Below are 27,428 nucleotides of genomic sequence, written 5' to 3'. Positions count from 1 at the left end.
GTCTGTCAAATAAATAAATAAAATCTTTTTTTAAAAAAAGAATAAAATTCTAGCTCCTGTTGTTTTATTTGCAGTGAAAATCCAGGCATGATCCAAAGCTTACTGTACAATAAATCTTCAAAAGTAATTTATTTTCAAAGAAAATATGATTTTTTCCTAAGATTTTTTCTTTTTAAGTTTTTCCATTATTTATTTTCATAGTCCATCTTCAGTGCAGTGCATTGTGTGAGGGACACATTTATCCTCCCCAGAAACAAGGACGAACTTGACGAATGAAAGAATAGATAGATGAAAAAACAGTGTCAGGTCAGGGAAGTAGAAGGTCTGAGCTCTAGGTCCTTACCTATGCAGAAACAAATTCCCTCACGTGGGTTGACCCTTTAGAATCTGGGGTAACTTTTCAATTCTCTTGTAAGAAAACATCTACTGTTCAAGAGCTAGTCTTACCCGGGTGCAAATGGCCTTGGCAAATATGGTAATAGGTCTGGGAAGCTAATTTGTTCATTAATTTTGTATACACAAGATTTTAGGTCACAGGCTACGTTTGTGACTATCATGTTCACAGTGTGTCCTCAACCTTTAGAGCAGCACCTTTCATAGAGTAGACACTCAAACAATTTTTCAATGTTTAATGAGTGCATTACTAGTACAACTGCAAAGTCCTAAAACAATGGGTAACTCTGATATTAAAAATAAATAATGAAGAAGATAGAAAAGTTAAACTGAAGCTTTGTCTGTAAAAAGCAGACAATATTCAGTATCTTTTTTCACATAAGGACACATTCAGAAGGTATTTTACTGTCATTTATAAATTTACTTTAGGTTTGATTTTAGAAATAACCACTAAAAGGAAAATTTTTAGGACTTGTATATATATTATCACTGCATGTTTCAGTTTTCTTATACATGAATACTTGGAGTAATTAACTAATCTTAGAAAATTTAATATGAAACAGCAAGTAGCCAGTTCTTTAGATGATTCCTCACATAATAATTAGCTTCTAGAAGTTACTCTTAAGTTTTAATCAGACAAGAAAGTCCATTATTTATTCAGAATAGTAAAATCATCAGACTTTGGAGAGCAAAGGTAATTTTCACAATCCTCAAAGGAGTCACAAATTGCTGGGGATTGGGAGGTAAAATGAGATGTTTTGAAAAACTTTGACTCACTTCTCAGAAACCTATACTTAAAAAAAAACAAAACACAGAAGAGGCTTTATATACAAAAAGTTTCTGGGTGGCTCAGTCATTGGGTGTCTGCCTTCGGCTCAGGTCATGGTCCCCGCATCGGGCTCCCTGCTCCACGGGAAGCCTGCTTCTCCCTCTCCCACTCCCCCTGCTTGTGTTCCCTCTCTCAGTCAAATAAATAAACAAAATCTTTTTAAAAAGTTTCATTACATTCCTTATTATAAGAGTCAAAAAGTAGAAAGAGTATAAAAAATTATTTAAGAATGGTTAAGATTATTTGTTTAAAAATAGATCTTATTTTTATAAAGATTTTTTTAAATTTATTTGACAGAGAGAAAGAGCACAAGCAGGGGGAGCAGCAGGCAGAGGGAGAAGCAGCCTCCCTACCTAGCAGACAGTCTGACGCAGGGCTCCAGGACTCTGGGATCATGACCCGAGCAGAAGGCAGACGCTTAATCGACTAAGCCACCCAGGTGCCCCTAAAGATCCTATTGTTAAGTAATCTCTACATCCAATGTGGGGTTCAAACCCACAACCTGGAGATCAAGACTCACATGCTCTACCGACGGAGCCAGCCAGGTGCCCAGAAAGTTATTTTTGAATGAGATTATAGAGTGCAAATAAAATTGACCCAATGTTAGCGATCCAAATCAGTCTTTGATACATGTGATAAGGCAAAGAAGTGCTAAGAGACTTAATTATTGAAGGCTCAACTAAAAATACACATGGCAGCAAAAAGATAAAAAACTATATTTGATGAAGATGAACATTAACTTAAGCAGAAAGAACTGTCAGTACATTTATAAAGAAGAAAGCTTGAAGTGCTCCCTTTGGCAGCACATATATTAAGAATAAAGCTTGAAAAAATATTATCACACGTCAACTAAGAAAGGCAGTGTTATTACTAAAGGTAGCAGCATCCAAAAACAAGCTCTCCCTCTCTTTTTTAAAAGATTTTATTTATTTATTTGACAGAGAGAGACACAGCTAGAGAGGGAACACAAGCAGGGGGAGTGGGAGAGGGAGAAGCAGGCTTCCCTCGGAACAGGGAGCCCGATGCAGGGCTCAATCCCAGGACCCTGGGATCATGACCTGAGCCGAAGGCAGATGCTTAACGGCTGAGCCACCCAGGCGCCCCAAGAACAAGCTCTCTTTAGCAATAATTTCTTATCATACAAAATCGTCAACAGTACAGATTGAGAGGTATTAATTTGGTAACTACCAAGACTACTGAGCAATCAAGACACCAATCTCCACCCATCCAATACACCTCTTCTACCATCACTAGAAAAATGAACAAAAAATAATTATGCACGACTGAGAATAAAAGCAGGTTTGCAGAAACTCACGTGAGAGGCAAAAGACGAATCATAAACGATTTGGGGGTCTTCATTGCTGACACATACATCCATAGAAGGATTGTCACAAAGGAGATCCCGAGGAGGAGCCATTTCTGGTTTCAGGTTGGAAAAAGTAATCTCTGTTTTAGCTAATCGTGAGGCCACGCACAGATTATAGGAATAAGGCAAAGTCCCTTCACTGTAACTGGGGAGAACCCCAGGTCCGGACTTGGAACTGAGATTCCGGCGAAAGCAGGTCCAGGCAGCGCGGTGGGAGGAGCGGCGCAGGCGCAGAGCAAGGGCCAGAATCACCGCGAGGAGGAAGAGCACCGAGACCAAGGCCAAAACCACAACGAGGTAAAACTGCAGCTCAGCCTGGGGGTCAGAGGGCGCCGGGCGGTCGCTGACATCTGGCAGCACTTCTTGTAGGCTGTCGGCGAAAACCAGGAGCAGCGTGGCTGTGGCCGAGAGGGGCGGCTGTCCCCCATCCCGCACAGCGACCAGCAGGCGCTGGCGGGCCGCGTCCCTGTCGCCCAAAGCGCGCGCCGTGCGCACCTCGCCCGTGCGCAGCCCCAGGCTGAAGAGTCCCGGCTCGCTGGCCTGCAGCACGTGGTACGACAGCCAGGCATTGTGTCCCGAGTCGGCGTCCACCGCCACCACCTTGGTGACCAGGTAGCCGGGCTGCGCGGCGCGCGGCACCGTGTCGAAGAGCGCCGAGCCGTCGGGCCCCAGCGCCGGGTACAGCACCCGGGGCGCGTTGTCATTGCGGTCGCCCACCAACACGCGCAGGCTCACGTTGGCGCTGAGCGCGGGCGAGCCCTGGTCGCGGGCCTGCAGGGTCAGCTCGAAGGCGCGCAGCTGCTCGTGGTCTAAGGCGCGCTGCGCGAACACCACCCCACTTTGCGCGCTCACGGACACGTAGGACGGCAGCGCGCGTGGCTCCAGGTCGCTGTTGACGATGGAGTAGGAGACGCGGCCGTTGGGTCCCAGGTCTGGGTCCGAGGCGCTGACTTGGGCAATAGAGGCACCTGGAGGATTGTTCTCGGCCACGTGGACCACGTAGGAGGCCTGGTGGAAAACTGGCGCGTTGTCGTTGATATCGCTGATGTGTAGGGTGACGCTTGTACTGGAGAATAGGGAGGGCTTGCCCTTGTCAGTGGCTGTGATGGTGACATTGTACTCCGCCATCTGCTCCCTATCTAGGGCACTGTCAATCACCAGCTTGTAATAATTCTTGGAGGTGGATTCTAATTTGAAAGGAATGTCTTCCTGAATATAGCATGTCACCAGACCATTTTGCCCAGAGTCCTGGTCTCTCACTTTAAAGAGGGCTATTACGGTTCCAAGGTCTGAGTCCTCGGGAATCTGGTTAGAATAGGACATCAATGTGATCTCTGGGGCATTGTCATTCTCATCAACAATTTCAATCTGAACATTACAGTGAGCCGTGTGCACCCCTCCATCCTTCGCTTCTACAACCAACGTATATCTACTTGTCTTTTCAAAGTCCAATGTACCATTGGTTGTAATGTCACCAGTATTTGGATTGAGATTGAAGAGGAGGCTGGTACTTGTTGGGGCACTGAGGAAGGCATAGGTGATCTCTGCATTAACACCCTCGTCCTGGTCGGTGGCCATCACTTGGAGCACAGAGGTCCCCAAGGGCACATTTTCTTGGAGGCTAACTCTGTATGTTTCCTGGCTGAACACTGGAGCGTTATCATTGGCATCGGTGACCTGAATCCGGATCTGGGTGGTGCTACTTAGTGGAGGGTCTCCACCGTCCATGGCGGTGAGGATTAACTGGTGGGAGCTCTGCTGTTCTCTGTCCAGAGGTTTTTCCAGCAGTAATTCTGGGTATTTACTTCCATCAGGACTTTCCTTCGTTGTCACAGAGAAGTGTTCATTGGAGTTGATAGTGTATATCTTCAGTGAGTTACTTTCTACATCTGCATCTTGTGCAGAATCCAGAGGGAATTTTACACCTGGTAAGGCTGACTCGCAGATTTCCAAGTCAATGCCTTTTGCAGTGAAACGTGGTGCATTGTCATTAATATCTTGGATTGCAACAATCACGTGGAAAACATTCATTGGATTTTCAGCAACCATTTCAAATTCTAGCGCACACTCAGATTTCCTCCCACAAATTTCCTCTCGATCTATCCTACCGTTCACTAACAAATCCCCACTCTCTGCACTCACACTGAAGAAATTCTCTGAAGTAACCCGCAGTTTTCGAGCTGACAACTCCTGGACACTGAGCTTCAGGTCCTTGGCGAGGTTCCCCACCCGCAAGCCCCTGGCCAGCTCCTCCGGAATAGCGTATTGGATCTGCTGGGAGATAGCCCCCCACAACAAAGACAGCAGGAAGAGAAACAGTACCTGAATTTTCATCGGTTCAGCTTTTCTGGAGCTTCTTTGCATTTTCTGAACTCCCTGGGAAGCTTCTTTTCAGGATGTCTCTGGGATGTTTAAAAAAAATCAGTGCCAGCACCTGAATTTTTGTGATTTGAGGGTAGGATTTGAGTTGGTGGGTGCACAGGCGCCGCCTCCGCGTTCTTATGTGCGCAGGTCAAAGCTGGAAAACACTGCCCAACTCTCCGGCAGAATTGAGAACCTTTCTTCCCTTTGGTCAACAGCGGCGCCCGGAGGTTGTCTGGGAGAACTGCATATTGTCCAGCCATTTACCCTCAATGTGTAAGCTCTTGAATCTATACGTACCTTGTCTAATTGTTGGAAAAACCAAGTATTCATATTTTCCCTCTAAATTTGATATGTTCTACTTTTTATCATTTCATAAGCGTTGCTATCATTTTACATTCTTTTTTGCATTAAAAAATTTCACTAGTCGGGCGCCTGGGTGGCTCAGTTGGTTAAGCAACTGCCCTCGGCTCAGGTCATGATCCTGGAGTCCCTGGATCGAGCCCTGCTCAGCAGGGAGTCTGCTTCTCCCTCTTACCCTCCCCCCTCATGTGCTCTCTCTCCCTCTCTCTCATTCTCTCTGTCTCAAATAAATAGATAAAATCTTTTAAAAAAATTTCACCAGGCTTACAACCAGTTTTTCAGTTTTGGGAGCAAAAATATCTTCAATTATTTCACTGTATTTCTGAACACTGGCATGGCTAGTATGGATGTAACCAAATAAGTTACTGGCTTTTTATCCACATTTTAGTGAACTATGATCTTTACATTTTTGTAAAATCCATAACCTCCCTTACATAGTATTTTAACTCTCTCCATAAACTTTATCAATTCAGTAATACTTTCCAAAGATACAGTCTGCAAAAAAAGAGTGAATCAAGACCCTAGACTTATTTTAATGTATTGCTCACTTTTTAAAAGCATAGGAAATCTTCCCATTAAGTACAGCACAGCCTGATATTTTGTTAAAGTGACCAATTTAGGGGCGCCTGGATGGCTCGGTCATTAAGCGTCTGCCTTTGGCTCTGGTCATGATCCCAGGGTCCTGGGATCGAGTCCTGCATCAGGCTTCCCTGCTCTGCGGGAAGCCTTCTTCTCCCTCTCCCACTCCCCCTGCTTGTGTTCCCTCTCTCGCTGTCTCTCTCTCTCTCTCTGTCAAATAAATAAATAAAATCTTTTTAAAAAGTGACCAATTTAGTACACATGCTTTTATACAGCTCAGTCTTGTGAATGCCATATTTATTTTTATGAAATCAGTGCTTTTTACTATATGAATGTATATGCAATACTCCATAATGCCAATACTCAGCTCCAGCTGATTTATACCATTAATAAGTATAATGAATTTGACTTGATCACTGGTAAATCTTGGAGGGGTGTTGAGAGTCCTTAGATACTCAATTTTGGAACTTACCCTGTAATCTTGAACTCATCTTGGCTAACTAAAACAAATACCTTTATTTCAAATGCACTACCAAATTAGATACCAATGTAATGATTTATTCTACTGTTTTGAAGTAGAATAATACATACCCACATTACACTCCAGTCAGAACAGACTATTATCTATTTTCCTGACATGATTTTCACTGTTTTCCCTACTTCATGAATTTATATTTTCTGTTCCTTTTGCTGTTCCCCTTTCTATTGTAATGAATTCTTGCCCATCCTTAAGAAAATCCTTTTTAGTGAAATGGAATGTCTGAGACCTTTCATTATCTATACAAGTAGATGGAAATTGTACTGCCTTTGTACTCTGTACACTTTCACAACATTTATGTAGGCTTTGTTTTATCAAGATTCTTAGAAAATTCGCTTTGAGCATCTAAAATTCCCCTGGTACTACCCATTTAGTAATTTTTCTCATTATGAGGAAAGTGATACTAATATCACTTTATCACATCATAAAGATTTTTCCTTAAAGAAGACATTTTGAAGATCATGTGCCTTTTTTCTGTGATGTATTTGCATGTTTGAGTGAAAATACACCTGTCCCTGCTCTCAGTTATTTTGCTCAAGCCCTGCATCTCACACTCTTGAATATATCTCTTTCTAATATATTGAGGGAGACAGATGTTCCTTTATTTGAAATCTAATGAAATATATTTTGGTCTCATTTTGGATGACTCTCTGAGGTGATTTCATGGGTGAAAATAATTTCATAAATTTCAAAATGGGCCAACAATTTCTGGCTCAAGAAAGTTGTAGGACTCTATTTTATTGTTGGAGTAGCTGATCTGGAAATGTCCTGCTGAGGCTGAGACATATCTCCTTGCATTTTTTAAAATCCTTCTCAAAGGACAAGAAATGTCCCTCCAAGACTCATATCACTTTAGGCAATTGACCTCCCCACCTTCAGACAAAAGGCTGAAATCAATATGAATGCACACATACACGCACACATACTTTAGGTATACACAGTAGGGAATATAGTCCGGGTAAAACCACTTGACCAAGCTGTACATATTTTTACTCAACAGTTTTTGTCATTGAGATGAAAAGAGTGTGGCCTGGCTTGGAAAGAGCAAGCATCATTTTACAGGAGCCTAAAATACCTAATATTTATATTTTTATTTATATCAGTCAGGATAAGCTAAGTAGGTTGGAGTGACAAATTTCAAATCACAGGAAGTTAAAATGAAAAAAAAAGTACTTATCACAGGTATACACACCAATGTATGACAACCACAGAGCTCTTCTCTTGATATAGTTATTCAAGCACTCAGGTAGAAGCAACAGTCACAATTTCAAAAAATAACTTAGAGATCTGGAAATTCTTAAAATGCCAACAGGAGCTTCCTCCAGGGAGAGGCACATATTACTTCCATTTACAATATATTGGCCAGAACTGGTTACTTAGGTCCATTCAGTCATAACCAGGTCAGGAAGATCAGCTCTACCATAGGCCCAGAAGAAGAAACAGATACTTAAGCAACAGAACAAAGGACTAACATATTGTTTTATTTTCAAATAAATGTGCATTAAATCTTTATATAAGTCACACTGGCATAATTGTTCTTCATAGTATTTCAAGAAAGAAATAAACTTACCTGAAGTAGGTTGGGGTCTCCTTTCGTTTGCAGTAAATCTTGAGATACCAGGAAGGACTCACTTTTCTCACAGCTCTCCTGGCTGATGAGCGTGTCCGCGTAGTTGGGCTGGGGGAAGATCACGTGACTCTCGCACGAGTCCGCGGTCAGGGAGACCTCGTGGGAATAGGTCTGCAGGAAAGCCCGCACCCCGTCCACGCCCACAAAGCGCGAGGCCGGCACGCCCACCAGCCCGCCTCCGGAGGCCTGGAGCAGACGCGACGCGTGCCAGCGCCTCAGCCTGAGCGCCAGCAGCACGATGACAAAGGCCAGGAAGACGCACGAGACTGCCGCCACCGCCACCACCAGATATAGCGTGAGGTCCGAATCGTCTGGGTCGGCGGGGGTCCTGATGCTGCCCAGATCGGCCAGGACGTCTGGGATGTTATCGGCCACGGCCACGGTGAGCGTGACGGTGGCCGAGAGAGGGGGCTGGCCGTGGTCCTGCACCGCCACCACCAGGCTCTGCTTGAGCGCGTCTCTGTCCAGCAGGGCCCGCGCCGTGCGCACCTCGCCCGTGTGCAGCCCCACCGCGAAGAGCCCTGGCTCGCTCGCCTTGAGCAGGCGGTAGGACAGCCAGGCGTTCTGGCCCGAGTCTCTGTCCACCGCCACCACCTTGGTGACCAGGTAGCCGGGCTCTGCGGAGCGGGGTGCCAGCTCCACGCCGGTAGAACCGTCGGTGGGGAGGGCGGGGTACAGGATTTCCGGCGCATTGTCATTCTGGTCCAGCACAAATATGCTCAATGACACATTGCTGCTGAGTGGAGGGTTCCCACTGTCACTGGCTGTCACCAATAGCTGTAGGTCTCTAACCTGCTCATAGTCAAAGGAACGGAGCGCATACAGGACACCGGTGTCAGAATTGATGGAGACATAGGTGGAGAGAGGCGCTCCCTGGATAGTATCCTCAGTCAGTTCATAAGTGATGTGGGCATTGTGGATACTGTCGGGATCCTGGGCAGTCACACAGAAGATGGAAGCTCCCCTGGGGTTGTTTTCAGGAATGTAGGCAGAGTAGGAGGACTGACTAAAGGCAGGTGGGTTGTCATTGATGTCTGCAACATGCAGAGTGATATGAGTACTCGTGGACAGTGGGGGATTTCCTCCATCTATGGCTCTGAGAGTGATGTTATATTCAGACACCTGTTCACGGTCTAGAGATCTGGCTGTCATTAAGCGGTAATATTGGTCTATTGATTTTTCTAAATTAAATGGCATATTTCCCAGGACAAAAACTGTGACTTGCCCATTTTGCCCAGAATCCCGGTCATGCACATTGATAAGGGCAATCTCTCTGCCAGCAGTAGCCTCTTCTGGGACTGATCCAGTAAGAGAAGTGATTATAATTTCTGGGGCATTGTCATTCACATCCAGAACTGTGACTAATATCTTAGCTCTTGAAAGGAGACCAGGTCCATCTTGTGCTTCAATTTTAATTTCATAAAATGTAGCATCCTCATAATCTAGACTTTTTAAAATTGATATATCTCCAGTCACTGAATTGAGATCAAACATCTGAGCGACGTTTCCAGGCATTTTATCTAGAATATAGGACACTTGAGCATTGAATCCTTCGTCAGGGTCAGTGGCATTTACCGTGAGCAGCGTGGTACCCACTGGCAAGTTCTCTGGAACACTTACTTGATATTCAGTTTGAGTAAATACTGGTGGGTTGTCATTTGCATCCAGAACTATCACTTGGATGCACAAGTTGCCAGAGTGGACAGGGTTTCCACCATCAGAAGCAATGAGGACAAGCTGGTGAACTTTCTTTTGCTCACGGTCCAGAGCCCTCTCCAGCACCAGCTCTGGGTACTTGGCCCCATCAGAGACATGCTTCACAGCCAGGGAAAAGTAGTCATTGGGGCTGAGGTGGTAGTTCTGAAGGGAGTTCGTGCCCACATCTGGGTCAAATGCAGTCTTAAGTGGAAATCGAGTTCCAGGAGCCGTTAGTTCACCAATTTTTATTAACAATTCCTCTGTTAGAAAATCAGGAGCATTATCATTAATGTCTTTAATTTCTATTTCTACTTCAAAAATTTTCAATTTGTCTTCAACCAGGATGTTAAATTTTACCAGACACAGTGCGCTCTGAGCGCAGAGCTCCTCCCGGTCTATCCTGCCTGCCGTGACCAAGCTGCCGCTTTGCAGGTTCAAAGCAAAGAGCTGTGTCCTACCTCTGGAGACGATGCGGACTCCACGCTCCGCCAGCTCCCAGGGCTCAAGTTCCAGGTTCTTGGAGATGTTGCCCACAAAGGAGCCTTTGTCCAGCTCCTCCTGCACTGAGTAGTGGATCTGCCCGGATCCAGTCTTGCTCAGCGTCCCCAGAAGCACGCACAGCAGGGTCAGTCCCCTGCGGTGTTTGAATCTCAGATATTTTGTCATTTCCTCTTTGGTGAATTATTTTCTGTGAATTCGGTTCCAATTGCCCGCGACGGACTCAAATCTTATTTTTTCTCAAGGAACTAAGCGTTTTATGGTCCTAATTTATGGGTCACAGAGCTGGTTGACTGACAAAGTGAGCTTTGTAGCAGCCTCGGATCTTCTGGAGTCTGACAAGGAAATGGTGGACTAGCGCTCAAGCTCCGTTTTCAGCCTTGAATGGTCAACAGCGACACTCAGAGGCCTAATGGTTTACTGCACCCTCTCAGACAAACCCAAGTTAGTAATTTTTAAGTTTCCCAACACCTGAAATCGTCTTTATCAGAGGTAATGGGACTGGTATCTATTTCACACAGTTGAATTGCTATATGTTAAAGTATGTAACTTCAACTTCCTTGGGAAGCCATGCTCTAACCTTAACACCACCAATATTGCTTTAAGTATGCTGGAATTACTGTTTTGAAATGTTCAAAATTTAAAAACCACAAAAAAATCAGCCATATTTATAATTATATTTATTGAAGTTTGTCCTTGATAGCCTGACATCTTAGTTTCAATATTTTAATTTAGCCCATTCATTAAACAAACATATAATTGGATGTTAGACGATATGTGGGGATTTAAGGTAAATGATATGAACATAACCACTCCCCCCCCAAGCTATGAAGATACAATCAAACAAGGAATTCCAGTGCATTGAGAAAGCTACCATAATGGGAGAAGCCAAAGGTGATGCGAGGGCCTCCAACCTGGCCTTGGAGGTTAGCAAAGTCTCTCCCAAGAAACATGACAGGAGTAGATCAGGGAAAAGGCCTGGATGTGAGAGAGAACAGTATAGCAATGTCTAGATGTGAGAGAGAAACCAAAGAACTTCAGGATACTGGAAGTAGTTCACTTTGCCTAAATCTAGAGTGAGGGTGTTCTTTAAAGACCCAAACTGAAACTAGTAGAGATAAACTTTTGTTTTGTATTCCAGAAATGCTTTCTCTGTATTTGTTTTTCTCTCCAAGCACAGAAATAGAAATATATTTGTCATTTCAAGCATGTACGGTTATAAACTTATCCATAAGGCATTTATTCTTATGAAGAGGTAGTATAAACACTGTAAGGAACTCTGTCTTTAATTTTTCTCAGTTTATACTTTATTTATTACCTAGAAGTAAAGATGTTATGATGTATTATTCCACAATAAATTTCAGTTTTATCTCTTAGAGAATTATGCAATAGTAATAAAACACAAGAGACACATTGGCTTAGATCAGCTCTCCTCAAATACCCTTAAGTATAATAAAAAATCACAGCACCTTGAAAGATGATAATACCATTAAACCTAAGACTCAGTTAGTATATGATTACTTCCAAATCCAAATTTAAAATGATCCCAGTTATATAGAACATTAGTGTAGTTTTTCTTCTTCATTATTAAAAATATATAACAAACATACTAAAAGCCAACTTGGAAAAAGGAATGAGGAAGGAAGACTGGTTGTGAGGGAGACTAAGGTTAGGTGAGGGACTGGAAATATTTTTAACACTGCTATGGGTAGGAATCTTTGCGAGGAGAAATGTATAAGGAGCATTTTTAGGGACAATTATTTGATATGGTCTCTGAATCCCTTGAGGATATGTACTGTTTTTAATGTTTGGAAGTAATGTGGTTTCCAGATATGAAAAAATAAAAACATCAAAGAGAAACATATTTACTATTACACTATCCATTTATTTTAGAGCAAACAATAATTCAATCACTTTGAAGTAGTAGTTGTTAAGCAACAACTACTTTAGAAGTCAATAGGATTTTTAGCTAAGCTGAGATACCATGACATACCTTCCTAAAACACAGTGAAGCATATTTATTTCTAAATTTCCATTTTTTTAAATAGGGAAGGTCATACAAATCAAATAAAATGAAGAACCTCACTGCCAAACTGAAGGAAAAATATTAAAATTGAGTGAGAAGAAACTAAAGTATTTCATTACTCATAGATTAAAATATAAAACAAAAACCATGAATTTTAAAGCATTTGAGTAAACATAAAATTCAACTTTCATTTTTAAAAAATATCTTTTTATTTTATTTTTTAAAAAGTAAACTCTACCCCCAACATAGGGCTCAAACTCATGACCCCCAGATCAAGACTCGCATGGTTCACTGACTGAGCCAGCCAGGGGCCCCTCAACCTTCATATTTTTAAGACAGAAAGAATTACTGACCCAGGTAGACGAGATGATTTGTCCAAGGGTGGGAAAGAAAGTATGAGAAACCAGATATACCAGTTCCTAAAGGAATGTTCTTTGATGACCTAAATAATATTCACCCGATACTAACTCCTGATTTATACTCATGATACAATGATTCTAGCCCCTCTTCCCCTTACAGGGTGTGAACACTTAGAACTATTGAGAAATAATTCACGAGGACTCATTTCCTAAGAATTGATATATTCACAAGGAAATACGAGAAATAGAAAAGATGTGGTAAACAATGGAGGCAGCTAAGTAAATAAATGTTTATTTTAGCAATAGCTACTAAGTATATTGTGAAGGGAATTTACCTGAAAAATTGTTTCTCCTTTATCTTCAAGTAAAGACTGCGGTGCTGATAGAAAATCCTTTTTCTCACAGCTCTCCTGGCTGATGAGCGTGTCCGCGTAGTTGGGCTGGGGGAAGATCACGTGACTCTCGCACGAGTCCGCGGTCAGGGAGACCTCGTGGGAATAGGTCTGCAGGAAAGCCCGCACCCCGTCCACGCCCACAAAGCGCGAGGCCGGCACGCCCACCAGCCCGCCTCCGGAGGCCTGGAGCAGACGCGACGCGTGCCAGCGCCTCAGCCTGAGCGCCAGCAGCACGATGACAAAGGCCAGGAAGACGCACGAGACTGCCGCCACCGCCACCACCAGATACAGCGTGAGGTCCGAATCGTCTGGGTCGGCGGGGGTCCTGATGCTGCCCAGATCGGCCAGGACTGCTGGGATGTTGTCGGCCACGGCCACGGTGAGCGTGACGGTGGCCGAGAGAGGGGGCTGGCCGTGGTCCTGCACCGCCACCACCAGGCTCTGCTTGAGCGTGTCTCTGTCCAGTAGGGCCCGCGCCGTGCGCACCTCGCCCGTGTGCAGCCCCACCGCGAAGAGCCCTGGCTCGCTCGCCTTGAGCAGGCGGTAGGACAGCCAGGCGTTCTGGCCCGAGTCTCTGTCCACCGCCACCACCTTGGTGACCAGGTAGCCGGGCTCTGCGGAGCGGGGCGCCAGCTCCACGCCGGTGGAACCATCGGTGGGGAGGGCGGGGTACAGGATTTCGGGAGCGTTGTCATTCTGGTCCAGCACGAATATGCTCAATGACACGTTGCTGCTGAGGGGCGGGTTCCCATTGTCCCACGCAGTCAACCACAGCTGCAAATCCTGGAACTGCTCATAGTCAAAGGAGCGCAACGCATACACGATGCCAGTGTCAGAGTTGATGGAGATATAAGAGGACAGGGGTGCATCCTGAAGAGTGTCTTCAGTCAAAGAGTAAGTTACATGGGCATTATCGTCACTGTCAGGGTCATGGGCCTCCACAGAAATGATGGAGGCACCTCTGGGGTTGTTTTCAGGAATGTAGGCAGAGTAGGACATGTGGGGGAAGGTGGGTGGGTTGTCATTGATGTCTGCCACCTGCAATAAAATGTAAGCATCCGTGGATAGAGATGGTTTCCCTCCATCTTTAGCAGTCACAGTAATGTTATAAAAGGAAAACTGTTCCCTGTCAAGGGCTCTGGTTGTAACCAGTCGGTGGTAATTGTCCACTGATCTTTCTAACTTGAAAGGAAGGTTCTCAGGGAGTGAACATGTGATAAATGCGTTCTGCCCAGAGTCTCTGTCATGTACATTGAAAAGTGCAATTATGGTTCCTGGGGGAGAGTCTTCAGGAACTGAGCTAGTAGCAGATGTCATGTAAAATTCTGGGGCATTGTCATTCACATCCAGAACTGTCACAATAACCTTTGTCCTGGTCAGAAGGCCTGGACCATCCTGAGCTTCAATATCAATTTCATGGACTTTGGCATCCTCAAAATCTAGACTCTTTGCGATTGTTATATCTCCAGATGTCGACTCAAGCTCAAATACCTCTGGAGTTTCTCCCAGGGTTTTCTCTTGAAAATATGCCACTTGGGCATTGTATCCCTCATCTGTGTCGGTGGCGGTCACTGTGAGTATCCGGGTGCCTACGGGCGTATTCTCAGGAACACTTACATGGTACTTGGGCTGTGTAAATATAGGGGCGTTGTCATTCACATCCAGGACGGTCACACAGATGCGGGAGGTGCCAGATCGGACCGGACTGCCCCCATCCAAAGCCACAAGGAGGAGGTAGTGAACGGCTTTTTCCTCGCGGTCCAGGGCGAGCTCCAACACCAGCTCAGGGTGCTTGTTCCCATCCACTCCACTTCGCACATCCAGGGAGAAGTGGTCATTTGGGTTCAGTTCGTACTTCTGAAGGGTGTTTTCTCCGACATCCAAATCATGAGCACTCTTTAGGGGAATTCGGAATCCTGGCGTAGTCATTTCACTTATTTTTAGCTCTAGTTCCTCTACTCCAAAGCGAGGGGCATTATCGTTAATATCTGTTATTTCCACCTCTACCGAATAAATGTTCAATTTGTCTTCCAGGAGTATGTTAAAATTCACCAGACACCGCGCGCTCTGAGCACAGAGCTCCTCCCGGTCTATCCTGCCCGCGGTGACCAAACTGCCACTTCTCAGATTCAGAGCAAAAAGCTGCGTCCTACCTCTGGAGATGATGCGGACTCCACGCTCTGCCAGTGCCGGGGGCTCCAGCCCCAGGTCCTTGGCAATGTCACCCACGAAGGAGCCTTTGTCAATCTCTTCTGGCACAGAATAGTGCATCTGCCCAGCTCCGACCTCCCACAAGACGACCAAAAGAAAGCAGAGCCGGATAAGCCTTCTGCATTGTGGCAACTTTTGCAGAGCCGCCATTTCTTCTGCTGCAATCTTCTCTCCCAGGCAACTTCCAGCATCCAGTGCGAGATTCCAGTCTTTATTTCTCAGGGTCTGAGGGGACCAGCATTCACAGGACCCAGGTCACTGTAGAGAGAACTTTAAGCTGCTGGACTGATTTTTTTTTTTTTTTCCCGTCCGGAAGCTTGGGGGCCAAACGCCCAGCCCTTTTTGTTGTGGGAGCCGGAATGTTGGACTGATTGTCTTGCAGGCTTTTACTTCTAAGGTGGTCAGCAGCGACGCTCAGAGGCCTAAGTAATTTCTGCACCCTCTAAGGCAAACCCAAGTTATTTCTCGCTTGTTAGCTTTGTGACTTTCAAGTTGCTTTGAAGAATCTTAGTTTTAAGATACCTTAGAAGTAGCTCTTTCAAGTCAGGAGTCTTTTTCTCAGAATTAATAAGAATGTGTATACAAATGTGACCTTGATAGTAGTTGCTAGGAAAGTATTACTACTTTCACTACTTTCACTATTACACTCAAGGCATTCATCAAGGCTACTGATGCCCTTGCTCCAAACATCTCCAACTTCTTATTTTATATTCAAAGGCAGTAAGATCAGCTTTAGAACATTAGCTACATTATCTTCTAAGGTCATATATTTTGCATTTCTGTGCTTGGTGCCTTAGACTTTAACTTCAACATCTGTATTTTAAAAAATTGAATTATCACTTAATTAGGTGACAATTATATACCTGGCACTTTGCCTGATTGATGCTGGAGAAAGAAATGGTGAACCTGATGAACACAGTCCTTGTTCTCAGGAAGCTTACAGGATAGGGGAGGACACAGAAAACTAAATAGAGTATTTTAATAGAATATGTTAACTGCTACCAAGGTGGGAAACACTGAGCAATGGAAAGAGGTACATAAGAAGGGTATCCAACCTAGATCCAGGGGTCAGAACTTTTCCAAGACATTATGGAAGATGACTCTGAAAGGGTAGGAATGGGTGAAGAAGAGGCTGGAGTAGTGTTCTAGAACTTCAGTACAAATGCTTGGAGGTGAAAGGCCACATGTAACATTAAGGAAAGTGAAGGGGATTGTTCTTTGTTCTTCTTCTTTTTAAAGATTTTGTTTATTTATTTGAGAGAGAGAGCACAAGCAAAGAGGAAGGTCAGAGGGAGAGGGCGAAGTAGACTCCCCACTGAGCAGGGAGCCTGACCTGGGGCTTGATCCCAGGACCCTGAGTTCATGACCTGAGCTGAAGGCAGATGCTTAACTGACTGAGCCACCCAGGCACCCCTGTTCTTTTTCAAGATTGTTTTTGCTATTTGAGGTTCCTTGCTACTTCATATGAATTTTAGAATGGATTTTTTTTCTATTTCTGCAAAAAAAATCATTGGGATTTTGATAGGGATTGCACTGAATCTGTAGATTCCTTTGGGTAGTCATATACGTTTTTGATGGGTACTCTGTCAGGTTAAGGATGTTTCCTTCAATTCCTATTTTGCTAAACGATTTTAATCATGTGTTGAATATTCTCAAGAGCTTTATTATGCCTCTATTTAAATGAATATGTAGCTTTTTATCTTTAATCTCTTAATATGGAGTTTTGCATTATTAGATTTTCTTATATTGGAATATCCTTGCATCCCTAAAATAAACCCTACTTAGTCATAAGTTATAAATATTATTTCTAAATACATGCTAGATAAGATTTGATAATATCTTAAGATTTTGAATCAACATTCTTTTTTTTTTAAAGATTTTATTTATTTATTTGACAGTGAGAGAGGGAATACAAGCAGTGGGAGTGGGAGAGGGAGAAGCAGGCCTCCCGCCGAGCAGGGAGCCTGATGCGGGGCTCGATCCCAGGACTTGGAATCATGACCTGAGCCGAAGGCAGACGCTTAAAAACTGAGCCACCCAGGCACCCCTTGAATCAACATTTTTAAAAGAAATTGCCCACTTCTGGTCTCACTTCAGTCTGTTTATCTTTTGGTTTCTTCCTTGTTGAATTTTTTTCATTTTTACTTTTATCCATTCCTCTGAGAATGGAAAAAATTGGAAACAAGTAGTATCAACTCACCTTGTTTTCTAGTAGGGCCTCTACTTTTTTAGATTTTAAAAATCTTTTCATCAACATCATTTTGATGCTTTCAAGTCTCATTAAATAACTGTTCAACATCCCTTACTGCAGCTCTTTAAAGACTTATCTGTTGTCTTTGACAATATATCTTATTTCCTACTCATGCTTCCTGCTTTGAATTAAGTTGTTTTTTTTTTAAGATTTTATTTATTTGACAGAGAGAGCACAAGCAGAGGGAGAGAGAGGGAGAAGCAGGCTCCCCGCTGAGCAAGGAGCCCGATGTGTGACTCGATCCCAGGACCCTGGGATCACAACCCGGGCCGAAGGCAGCTGCCCAACTGACTGAGCCACCCAGTTGTTTTCTTTCTCCTTGTCCAAGTCTTTGTTTTTAATCAGAATTTGGGGTTTTCTTGTAGAATCTTTAAAAAGAATTTTAGTCATGCCATCTGCCTACTCTATATTAGTCCTAGCATTGGACTTGACAGAATTTTCATTTCTCCCCACTGGTCTCAGTATGACTTTTATTGTCTGCTTTTAATTGCTTCATCATCAGAATTCTTCCTTGTTTGTATATTAATAATTTATACTCTTAGCTTTGTTATTTTTCCTATTATTTTCTTAAAGTTTATGCTGATACAATGGTTTTTGTTTGCCTTGCTTCTTGAGTGTCTTGCTAAATTCACTTATTTTAAATAATTAGTTTTGCGGGCGCCTGGGTGGCTCAGTTGGTTAAGCGACTGCCTTCGGCTCAGGTCATGATCCTGGAGTCCCGGGATCCAGTACGACATCGGGCTCCCTGCTGAGCGGGGAGTCTGCTTCTCCCTCTGACCCTCCCCCCTCTCATGCTCTCTCTCTCTCTCTCTAATAAATAAATAAAATCTTAAAAAAAATAATAATTAGTTTTGCTTTTAGTTATTTTATTTGTCTATAAATTTACCCCTAGCTACTCTTTTAGCTGTATTTCACAATTTTATTTTATTTTATTTTATTCTATTTTATTTTAAGTAGGCTCCACATCCAACATGGGGCTCGAACTCATGACCCTGAGATCAAGAGTTGCATGTTCAGATGATTGAGCCAGCGAGGTGTCCCTGTATTCCAGAGTTTTAAATAATATTTTAATTTTTGTTCCTTTCTAAATAGTTCTTATTTCCATTGTGATTTTTTTAAATCCAAGAGTAATTTAGGGGTATAGATTTAAGTGTCCAAACTTTTTTTTGTTTCCTTTTACTATTTTTAAGTGTTTGCTTTGTAATTTTTTCAGCTTTACTGAGGTATAATTAATAAATAAAACTGTAAGATATTTAAAGTGTACAATGTAATGATATCATATATGTGAAAGGATTCCCCCTATTGATTTAATTAACACACCCATCACTTCAAATATTTACTTCTTTGTATGTGTGAGAACACTTAAGTTCTCTCTGAAGAAATTTCTATTATACAACACAATACAGTATTATCAACTGTAGTCTCCATGTTATACAGTGGATACTCAGGCCTTATTTTTTTTTTCTAAAGATCTTCTTTATTTATTTGACAGAGAGAGAGATCACAAGCAGGCAGACAGGCAGACAGAGGGAGAGGGAGAAGCAGGTTCACCGAGCAGGGAGCCCGATGTGGGACTCAATCCTAGGACCCTGGGATCATGACCTGAGCCAAAGGCAGACGCTTAACGACTGAGCCACCCAGGCACCCCAGGCCTTATTCACCTTACAGCTGAAAGTTTGTACCCTTTTACCTACCTGTCCCTATTTTCCCCACCCCAGCTTTGTGAATTAAGTACATGTTATAAGGCATGTAGATTATGGGTACTTCGAAATTTGCTCCTTTTATTTTTGTGATGACTATGTAGTAAATTGCTGTAGATTCCATATAGTCATGTAAAGAATGGCTATTCTGTATTTGTTGTGCATAGGATTCTGTACAGATTTATTAGATCAAGCTTATAGATTCTGTTGTTCAAATTTTCTGTATGCTTAGTAATTCTGGGCTGTGGGGTATAGTATTTCTTATGGAATTAAGTTTAAGTCTCCTGGTATAATTTTCAAAGCTATATTGTTTGGTGATGGGAGCTTATATTTTTTTATATCGTTTTGTTTGTCTTTTTTTTGTAACTATGATCAGTTCATTAAAAAAAAAATCACCATTAATGTTTGTTGTCTTAAACACTACTTTGCTGTTATATTAAAATTGACATGACTGCTTTCTTTTGTGTGTGTACATATATATTTTTATTTTCCCTATTTCAGTGTAATTTTGTTTTAAGCATGTATCTTGTCGGCAGAATATAGACGGATTTAAAAAATCATCCAACTTGGTAATCTCTGTATTTTAATAGGTAAACTTAGCTCATCTATATGTGCATAAAAACAAAATTTTAAATTAACAGGAGCTGAGAAAATCCAGAATTGAAATAGCTGATGTTACTTTCTAAAAAGATTTATTTATTTGTGAGAGAGAGAGAAAGCACATGTGCACGGGGGTGGGGGGGAGGTACAGAGGGAGAGGGAGAGAGAGAATCCTCTAGCAGACTCCCTGCTGGGCATGGAGCTTACCAGAGGGATCCATCCCAGGACCCTGAGGTCATGACCTGAGCTGAAACCAAGACTGGATGCTTAACCAACTGAGCTACCCAGGTGCCCCATGAAATAAATTATGTTACTGAGAATGTACTCCAAACAAAAAATAAAAATAAAAAATCAACACTTAGACATATAGCAAGGATGAGAGAAATTTTTTAAAAGCCATCAGACAGAAAACAGAGATACCTTAAAGATAATGACAATTTGTTGGAATATCTCAATAACAACAATAACTCCAGAAGACAATGCTTCAACATTGTGGTTTGTAGATTTATTTTGAATGGAAGAGTTTCTTAATTGCTCTCTCTCTTCTACTTTCTCTCCCTCTCCCTCCTGGATTGAGGGTTTTGTCTCTTATGGTTTTGAAATTGTTTTTATTGCAGGTCCTAGGCCATAAGTAGGTCTTTTAATGGTGTGCAGCAGTAGTACTGTGAATATTACAGCTCATGTCTAAGAGACTTATTGTTCATTTTCTCAAGCCAGCATCTGTATCCACTTCTCTCCTTTGGTCTGCAGGTTGCAAAAAGTCATGACCACAGGCATTTGTAGGCAGCATTTTAATGCAATTTCTCCCTGTTTTAGCTAGCTGAGGGGACAAACTCCTTATTTTAGATTTAAGTAGTAAGTCTGTATTAAGTCTGGCTCAGGTTCTTTGTTTAGCCTGAAGCACTTTCTTTGTCCCTGTTACAATCCTGGAACAACCTCCTGACCTTCAGTGCCTGCATCTAGGCCAAGACTAGAGTTCCCACAGCTTTATCCTGGCCCACCACTTTCTGTTCCATCTTTGGCCCGTGTATATATTTATCTTTTATTTGTGCCTTACCATGCTTTTTATTTCTTCTTTTTATAGTTTGTATATCTCTTTAATTTATTGGAGTAGAGTAAGTTTATCAAAACATGGACTTACTCCCTTATGATACATTTCTTGAGAAGAGTTAACACACACATTAAAATGGACTATATACTTGGTTTTTGTTAGTTGCTTCCATTACAAGCATAATATACAAGTCAGGAGGCTTTGAAACTACTTCTCAAGTTACATAGTAAATTTTCTGTCATTCATTTTATTACCTCATTTCATAAGTTACTTAAACATCTAATGTATTCTTCAGAATACATAAAATATCTCAAAATAAAAGATGAAACAAAGGGCTAAGATATTCAACAAAAAATCACAACCTATATATATTCCTATAATTTAATCCTAACACAACTAAAAATAATACTTTAGACAACCTTTACCTCTTCAAATGTCCCCAGATAAAACAGGCCTTGCCAGATGACATTTATATTAATTTAGGAATAAATTAGTATTTATAACTGAGAGAAACTGGAAAACATTATTAGTCACATAAATATTGGTGGATCGGGGTGCCTGGGTGACTCAGATGGTTAGGCATCTGCCGTCAGCTCAGGTCATGATCCCAGGGTCCTGGGATCGACTCCCACATCGGGCTCCTGGCTCAGCGGGAAGCCTGCTTCTTCTCCCTCTCCCTCTGCCTGCTGCTTCCCCTGCTTGTACACACACTCTCTCTGTCAAAAATAAATAAAACCTGAAAAGAAATATTGGTGGATCTTTTCTAGTTAAACCCTATCCTTGCCAGATAAGAGAATGGTAAAACAAGAAAAATTACATTATTTGGCCAGAGGAAAGCAAGAAAATATTAGAAGTCATATCTTCTTGTTTCTGATGTGGTGCTCTTTCCACAACGAAGATAGCACCTCACAAATACTCTTCATAACAACCACCTACATTACAGTTATTTACAGTCTCCTTTTCTATGAAAAAGCAATTATAATTATACTGGGATATAAACATTTAATAATTTCCCAGAATCTGTAAATAGAAATCTACAAAAATATGTGGGAAATAGAACTGTTAGTAGTAAACAGTGACAGTAAGTAAACTCAGTAATTTCTTTTTACCTAGATAAATTTACAAAAAGTTTACCTGAGAAAATGTTTCCTTTCTGTCTTCAAGTAAATCCTGAGTTACCAAAAGAGGCTCGCTTTTCCCACAGCTCTCCTGGCTGATGAGCGTGTCCGCGTAGTTGGGCTGGGGGAAGATCACGTGACTCTCGCACGAGTCCGCGGTCAGGGAGACCTCGTGGGAATAGGTCTGCAGGAAAGCCCGCACCCCGTCCACGCCCACAAAGCGCGAGGCCGGCACGCCCACCAGCCCGCCTCCGGAAGCCTGGAGCAGACGCGACGCGTGCCAGCGCCTCAGCCTGAGCGCCAGCAGCACGATGACAAAGGCCAGGAAGACGCACGAGACTGCCGCCACCGCCACCACCAGATACAGCGTGAGGTCCGAATCGTCTGGGTCGGCGGGGGTCCTGATGCTGCCCAGATCGGCCAGGACTGCTGGGATGTTGTCGGCCACGGCCACGGTGAGCGTGACGGTGGCCGAGAGAGGGGGCTGGCCGTGGTCCTGCACCGCCACCACCAGGCTCTGCTTGAGCGTGTCTCTGTCCAGTAGGGCCCGCGCCGTGCGCACCTCGCCCGTGTGCAGCCCCACCGCGAAGAGCCCTGGCTCGCTCGCCTTGAGCAGGCGGTAGGACAGCCAGGCGTTCTGGCCCGAGTCTCTGTCCACCGCCACCACCTTGGTGACCAGGTAGCCGGGCTCTGCGGAGCGGGGCGCCAGCTCCACGCCGGTAGAACCGTCGGTGGGGAGGGCGGGGTACAGGATTTCCGGAGCGTTGTCGTTCTGGTCCAGCACAAACAGGCTCAGCGACACATTGCTGCTGAGCGGTGGGTCCCCGTTGTCACACGCCATCACTCTCAGTTGAAGGTCCCGGAACTGCTCATAGTCGAAGGATCGCAAGGCATATAAAACGCCAGTGTCTGAGTTGATGGAAACATACGAGGACAGAGGTGCCCCCTGGATGGTGTCCTCCACCAAGGAGTAAGTGACTAGTGCATTCTCATTGCTGTCGGCATCATGGGCTGTTGCAGAGAAGAGGGAGGCACCTCGGGGATTGTTTTCCAGAATGAAGGTAGAGTAGGAGTCCTGGGGAAAAACAGGGGGATTGTCGTTGATATCTGTCACTTGCAGTGAAATGTGGGTTTCAGTAGATAGAGCTGGAGTTCCCTGATCTGTTGCTGTTACTGTGATGTTGTACCTGGAGGTAAGTTCTCTGTCCAGAGTTCTTTCTGTCACTAAATGGTAATAATTATCATCCAACTTTTCTAATTTAAAGGGTAGATTTCCAGGAATGGAACATGTAGTGTCACCATTGTCTCCAGAGTCCTGGTCATGCACACTGATAAGAGCAATTATAGCTCCAGGAGGAAAGTTTTCTGGGACTGAAGTGGTGACAGAGGTCATGGTCACCTCTGGGGCATTATCATTTATGTCCAGAACTTTGACCAGCACCTTAGCTCTGGCCATGAGGCCTGCACCATCCTGAGCCTGAATTTCCATTGAATAAATTTTATATTCTTCAAAATCCAGGGCTTCTTTATTTGATATTTCTCCTGTGTAAGAATTCAACTGAAATATCTGGGCTATTTTGTGGTCTATATTGTGAAATGAGTATGTTACTTCCCCATTGGCTCCTTCATCTGGGTCAGTAGCTTTAACCATAAGCAGCTGAGTGCCCAGTGGCACATTCTCTGGGACACTCATGTGGTACTGTGCTTGAGTAAATGTTGGAGGGTTGTCATTTGCATCTATCACCTGAACATGAATGCGGAGGGTTCCTGAACGGACTGGGTTACCCCCATCAGAGGCTGTGAGGAGGAGGTGGTGCACAACTTCTTCTTCCCTATCCAGGGGACTCTGCAGCACCATCTCTGGTTGTTGGGATCCATCAGCTCCCTTTTGCACATCCAGGGAGAAATGAGGATTGGAGCTGAGCTGGTAGCTATGTAGTGAATTCATACCCACATCAAGGTCTTGCCCAAAAGGTAGAGGGATCCTGGTACCTGGAGTAGTTATTTCATTCATTTTAAATTCCACTTCATCTAACTGAAATTGGGGAGCGTTGTCATTAATATCAATTATTTCCACTTCAACAGGGAAAAGCTTCATTTTATCCTCTACCAAGATGTTAAAACTCACCAGACACTGCACACTCTGAGCACAGAGCTCCTCCCGGTCTATCCTGCCCGCTGTGACCAAGCTGCCACTTCGAGGGTTCAGAGCAAAAAGCTGTGTCCTACCTCTAGAGATGATGCGAACTCTGCGCTCTGTGAGCTCCTGAGGTTGTAGCCCCAGGTCTTCAGCGATGTTGCCCACGAAGAAAGCTTTGTCTGTCTCTTCTGGCACCATGTATCGGATCTTCCTGGCCCAAGCTTCCGACGACAGCCCCAGAAAAAGGCACAGCAGGAACAGCTCGCTGCTGCTGGGCTGCCTCCCCCGAATCACCATTGCTCTCTCGCTTTGTAGTTTACTCCCAGTCCGGTACCGGGAGTATTGTTTCTCTGTTCTTCTAAGCCTAAATTAACCGAATTTTCGGGAGATTTCAGAGCGGAAAGTGGTCCAGAAGTAGGGTCTGGGAAGCTTCAGGGAGACTGTTTCCAATCTGGCGGTGTTGGAGGTTCTAAGAAGCTATTTTTTTTCTTTTTTCTTTTGGGGTGTGTGTGCGCACGCGCTGCCTGTAATCTCCCAGATTGGTGAACAGCGGCGCCCAGAGTCCTCACCAGTTACTACACTCCTAGATAATATTGAAACTTACCCTTCTTGTTAACCTCGTCTATCTTTCCTTAAGTCTTAGTTTATTGCCAAGGAAGTAGTTATTCATTCTACAATATATGCATGAAAACGAGAAACTACTATGTTTATTTAATTAATCATACCTGTTACTAAATTGCAATATACAGTAGAATCTCAGTATACCTAAGCTATCTGCTTCCTCTGTTTGCTATTCAGGTAATATCATCACAGGGGACAAAAATCATACTTCTTCTCTAGTGTATCTTGACCACTTGACAGTTTCTCAGGCCACATAGAAGAGCAACTGCCCTTTGGCTGGAGAATGAAAAAACTAGGGGATAAACTTTTAGAATGTAAGCTAGACTTTTAAAAATTGGATTGTCCATTTTCTTTCCATTGTGCTTTGAATACTTACCAGAAACCTTTGAATTTTGAAGGACGTGTTTTACCCATATTCTTATTTTTTCTCTTTTCTGAAGTGTCTATGTATTATGTGGGTTTCAAAAGACCTTTAATTCACTCAAAGGTAATATATTTTGAATAGAATAACACTGCGCTCTTGGAATTTCATTGGAAAATGTCACATGAGTATCAAATTTAGACTTCAAATTTAAGAGACACAAGAGGTAGTGATATTCTCCTTCAAAACTGAAAAGGAAATGGCCACATCTTTATTTTTAGACAGGCCATTAAAATAATATGCATTCTCCTAAAATCACACTTAATATTTTCCCCAAGAGAAATTGGTTTTCTTAATAGAAAGATTTTTAAACTAGATTGCCTTCCTTCTTTTACTCATTGAAAAATTAGTAAAAGTTTACTAACTAAAATGTCTTGAGGCTTTGAGTGATTTATCTTTACCCAAAAAGATAGGGAAGAATGTTCTCTGCATTCCAGAGGTTAACATTGCAGGAAGAAATTGGGCCAGATACCAGCAGTCAGCCTATGGACATGACTGAGAAGGTCCAGAAAATAAGGAAACAAAGGTCACAATAACAGTTCTTGGAAAGAGAATATCCATTCCTGTGTAACCAAATCTATAGGTTTCTCAGCTTCTCAAAACAAGTATATGGAGTCCAAAGGCAGAAACTTAAAGATTCAGTGAACCTCTTTAAATATTGCAAGGAAAGGACTTTTTAGCAGAAAATAAAAGTTTTAAGAATGAACCTCTTTAAATATTGCAAGGAAAGGACTTTTTAGCAGAAAATATAAGTTTTAAGAATGTACACACACCTCACATAGGCACAAACTTTTCACCAACAGGACTGTCTGGGCAAACGAAAGAAATTAAAAAAACACATAGAAACTAGAAAGTGAATTTGTAGAGCTTCTCCTCCTTCAACAACAGCAAAAACCAAGCAGAGTTGATTTATAACAGGATATTTACAAAATAAAAGTGTTAAAACTCACAGGTAAATATCTGAATCCAGTGTAATATTGAAGGTTGCAGTGCAGGCACCACAGAGAATATCCAGTTAAAAGATGTTTCTTGAGTTAAAGAAATTAAGATTTTGCAATATCTGAAGCCACAAAAAGATAGTAGCAATAGGGCCAATCTCACTTGCTGAAGTAGAAGCAACTCCAAATCTAGGCCTGGACCAAAGACCGGACTGAAAGTAGGGCTGGAGGAGCCTCACAGGACCAGGGTAATGGCCAGAGGCACTGTGAGGAGAAGAGCACAGATACAAAGGACAAGGGCCCAACCAGGTAAAACTGTAGCTCTGTCTGCCTGGCAGCAAGTGCCAGGCCATTGCTGAGTTCTGGCAGCAACTCCTCTAAACTGTAGGCAAAGACCAGCAATAGCATGATGACTGTTGGTATTGTGTGCAGTGACCAGCAAGCCCTGTAGAGCAGCGTCTCTGCTGCCCACAGGGCCACAGTGCTAATCTCACTCTTGTGCCTCCCTAGGCTGAAGAATCAAATTAGCTGGTCTGAAGCATGTAAGAGGATAGCCAGGCAAAGCTCTTCAGTTGACATCCACCTTGGTGACCAGGTAGCCAGTTGCACTGGGCATGATGCCACATCAAAGAGGGCATGACTTCTGGCTGCAGCTCCTGGCACAGCGCTGCCTGTGCACTTCCGTTGCAGTGGTCCACCATCACAAGGAGCCTGCAGTGAACATCATCGTGCTCTGCACTTACTGACGCTGGCTGATGACGCACACAGTACTGGGTTGCTGGTCAGGAAGAAATAGGCACAGAGGGCCCCACATCTGGGTAAGAAGCACTAAAGTGGGCGATGGAGGCTCTGAGCAGGTGTTCTCATTCTCTTGGGCCATATAAGAGGCCTGCTCAAGAGCATTTTTGTTGATGGGGGTGATATGCAGGGTGATGCTTGTGCTGGAGGAGAGGGAGAGCCTGTCCTTGGTGGCTCTGGTGGTGACATTGTACTTCATGTACTGCTCCCAGTTTAGAATTCCTTCTGCCTGTAGCTTAGAAAGAATTACATAGTAATTCTTTTTTTTTTTTAAGGATTTTTATTTATTTATTTGACAGAGAGAGACACAGCGAGAGCAGGAACACAAGCAGGGGGAGTGGGAGAGGGAGAAGCAGGCTTCCCGCAGAGCAGGGAGCCTGATGCAGGGCTTGATCCCAGGACCCCGGGATCATGTCCTGAGCCAAAGGCTTAACGACTGAGCCACCCAGGTGCCCCCATAATAATTCTTATAGGTGAATTGTTTGTATGTTTATTACTTCCTATAATATCTTTTCTCTCTCCATTGTTTTGGCTTGGGCAGCCA

The 27,428-nt window shown here is 43.3% G+C and overlaps 3 protein-coding genes across 8 annotated transcripts in view; all 3 read right to left on the bottom strand.

The window, feature by feature from the left end:
* LOC113928569 (protocadherin gamma-C4) overlaps positions 1-27,428 on the bottom strand; it is a 340,355-nt gene that overhangs the window by 168,887 nt on the left and 144,040 nt on the right. Inside the window, exon 1 of one of the 6 annotated variants that reach the window (XM_035727470.1) lies at positions 12,976-15,879. The exons of 3 other annotated variants lie outside the window; for them this stretch is intronic. In XM_035727470.1, coding sequence (XP_035583363.1) covers positions 12,976-15,396 — 2,421 coding nt within the window. In that variant the 5' untranslated portion in view covers positions 15,397-15,879. Of the gene's footprint in view, positions 1-4,910; positions 5,084-7,999; positions 10,586-12,975; positions 15,880-27,428 lie in introns of those variants that run through there. 2 more of the 6 variants (XM_035727465.1, XM_035727487.1) reach the window with 2 other exon arrangements.
* LOC113929441 (protocadherin gamma-B1-like) lies at positions 10-4,904 on the bottom strand (the record flags this gene model as incomplete). Its single annotated transcript, XM_027606365.2, has 2 exons — positions 10-264; positions 2,538-4,904. Coding segments are annotated over 2 exons (2,436 nt in total), but the record flags the coding sequence as incomplete, so codon positions are not given.
* Positions 20,038-24,574, bottom strand: LOC113928583 (protocadherin gamma-A1-like). Its single transcript, XM_035727490.1, has 2 exons — positions 21,983-24,574; positions 20,038-20,541 (listed from the first exon to the last, which is right to left on the bottom strand). Exons 1-2 carry the CDS (start codon positions 24,401-24,403, stop codon positions 20,506-20,508), a joined length of 2,457 nt encoding a protein of 818 aa, XP_035583383.1. The 5' UTR covers positions 24,404-24,574; the 3' UTR covers positions 20,038-20,505.

This window comes from Zalophus californianus, chromosome 5, assembly GCF_009762305.2.
Source record: "Zalophus californianus isolate mZalCal1 chromosome 5, mZalCal1.pri.v2, whole genome shotgun sequence".
Lineage (NCBI taxonomy): Eukaryota > Metazoa > Chordata > Mammalia > Carnivora > Otariidae > Zalophus > Zalophus californianus.
Note: the sequence above shows the minus strand (reverse complement) of the source record. Positions and strands in the feature narration are given on the sequence as shown.

Excerpts from the sequence above, each read along its gene's own strand:
- LOC113928583 (XM_035727490.1), bottom strand. The coding sequence starts at position 24,403 with ATGGTGATTCGGGGGAGGCAGCCCAGCAGCAGCGAGCTGTTCCTGCTG. Across the intron at positions 20,542-21,982 it reads GAAAGGAAACATTTTCTCAG|ACCAAAGGAGAGAAGTGGAT; the intron begins GTAAACTTTTTG and ends TGCAACCTGCAG.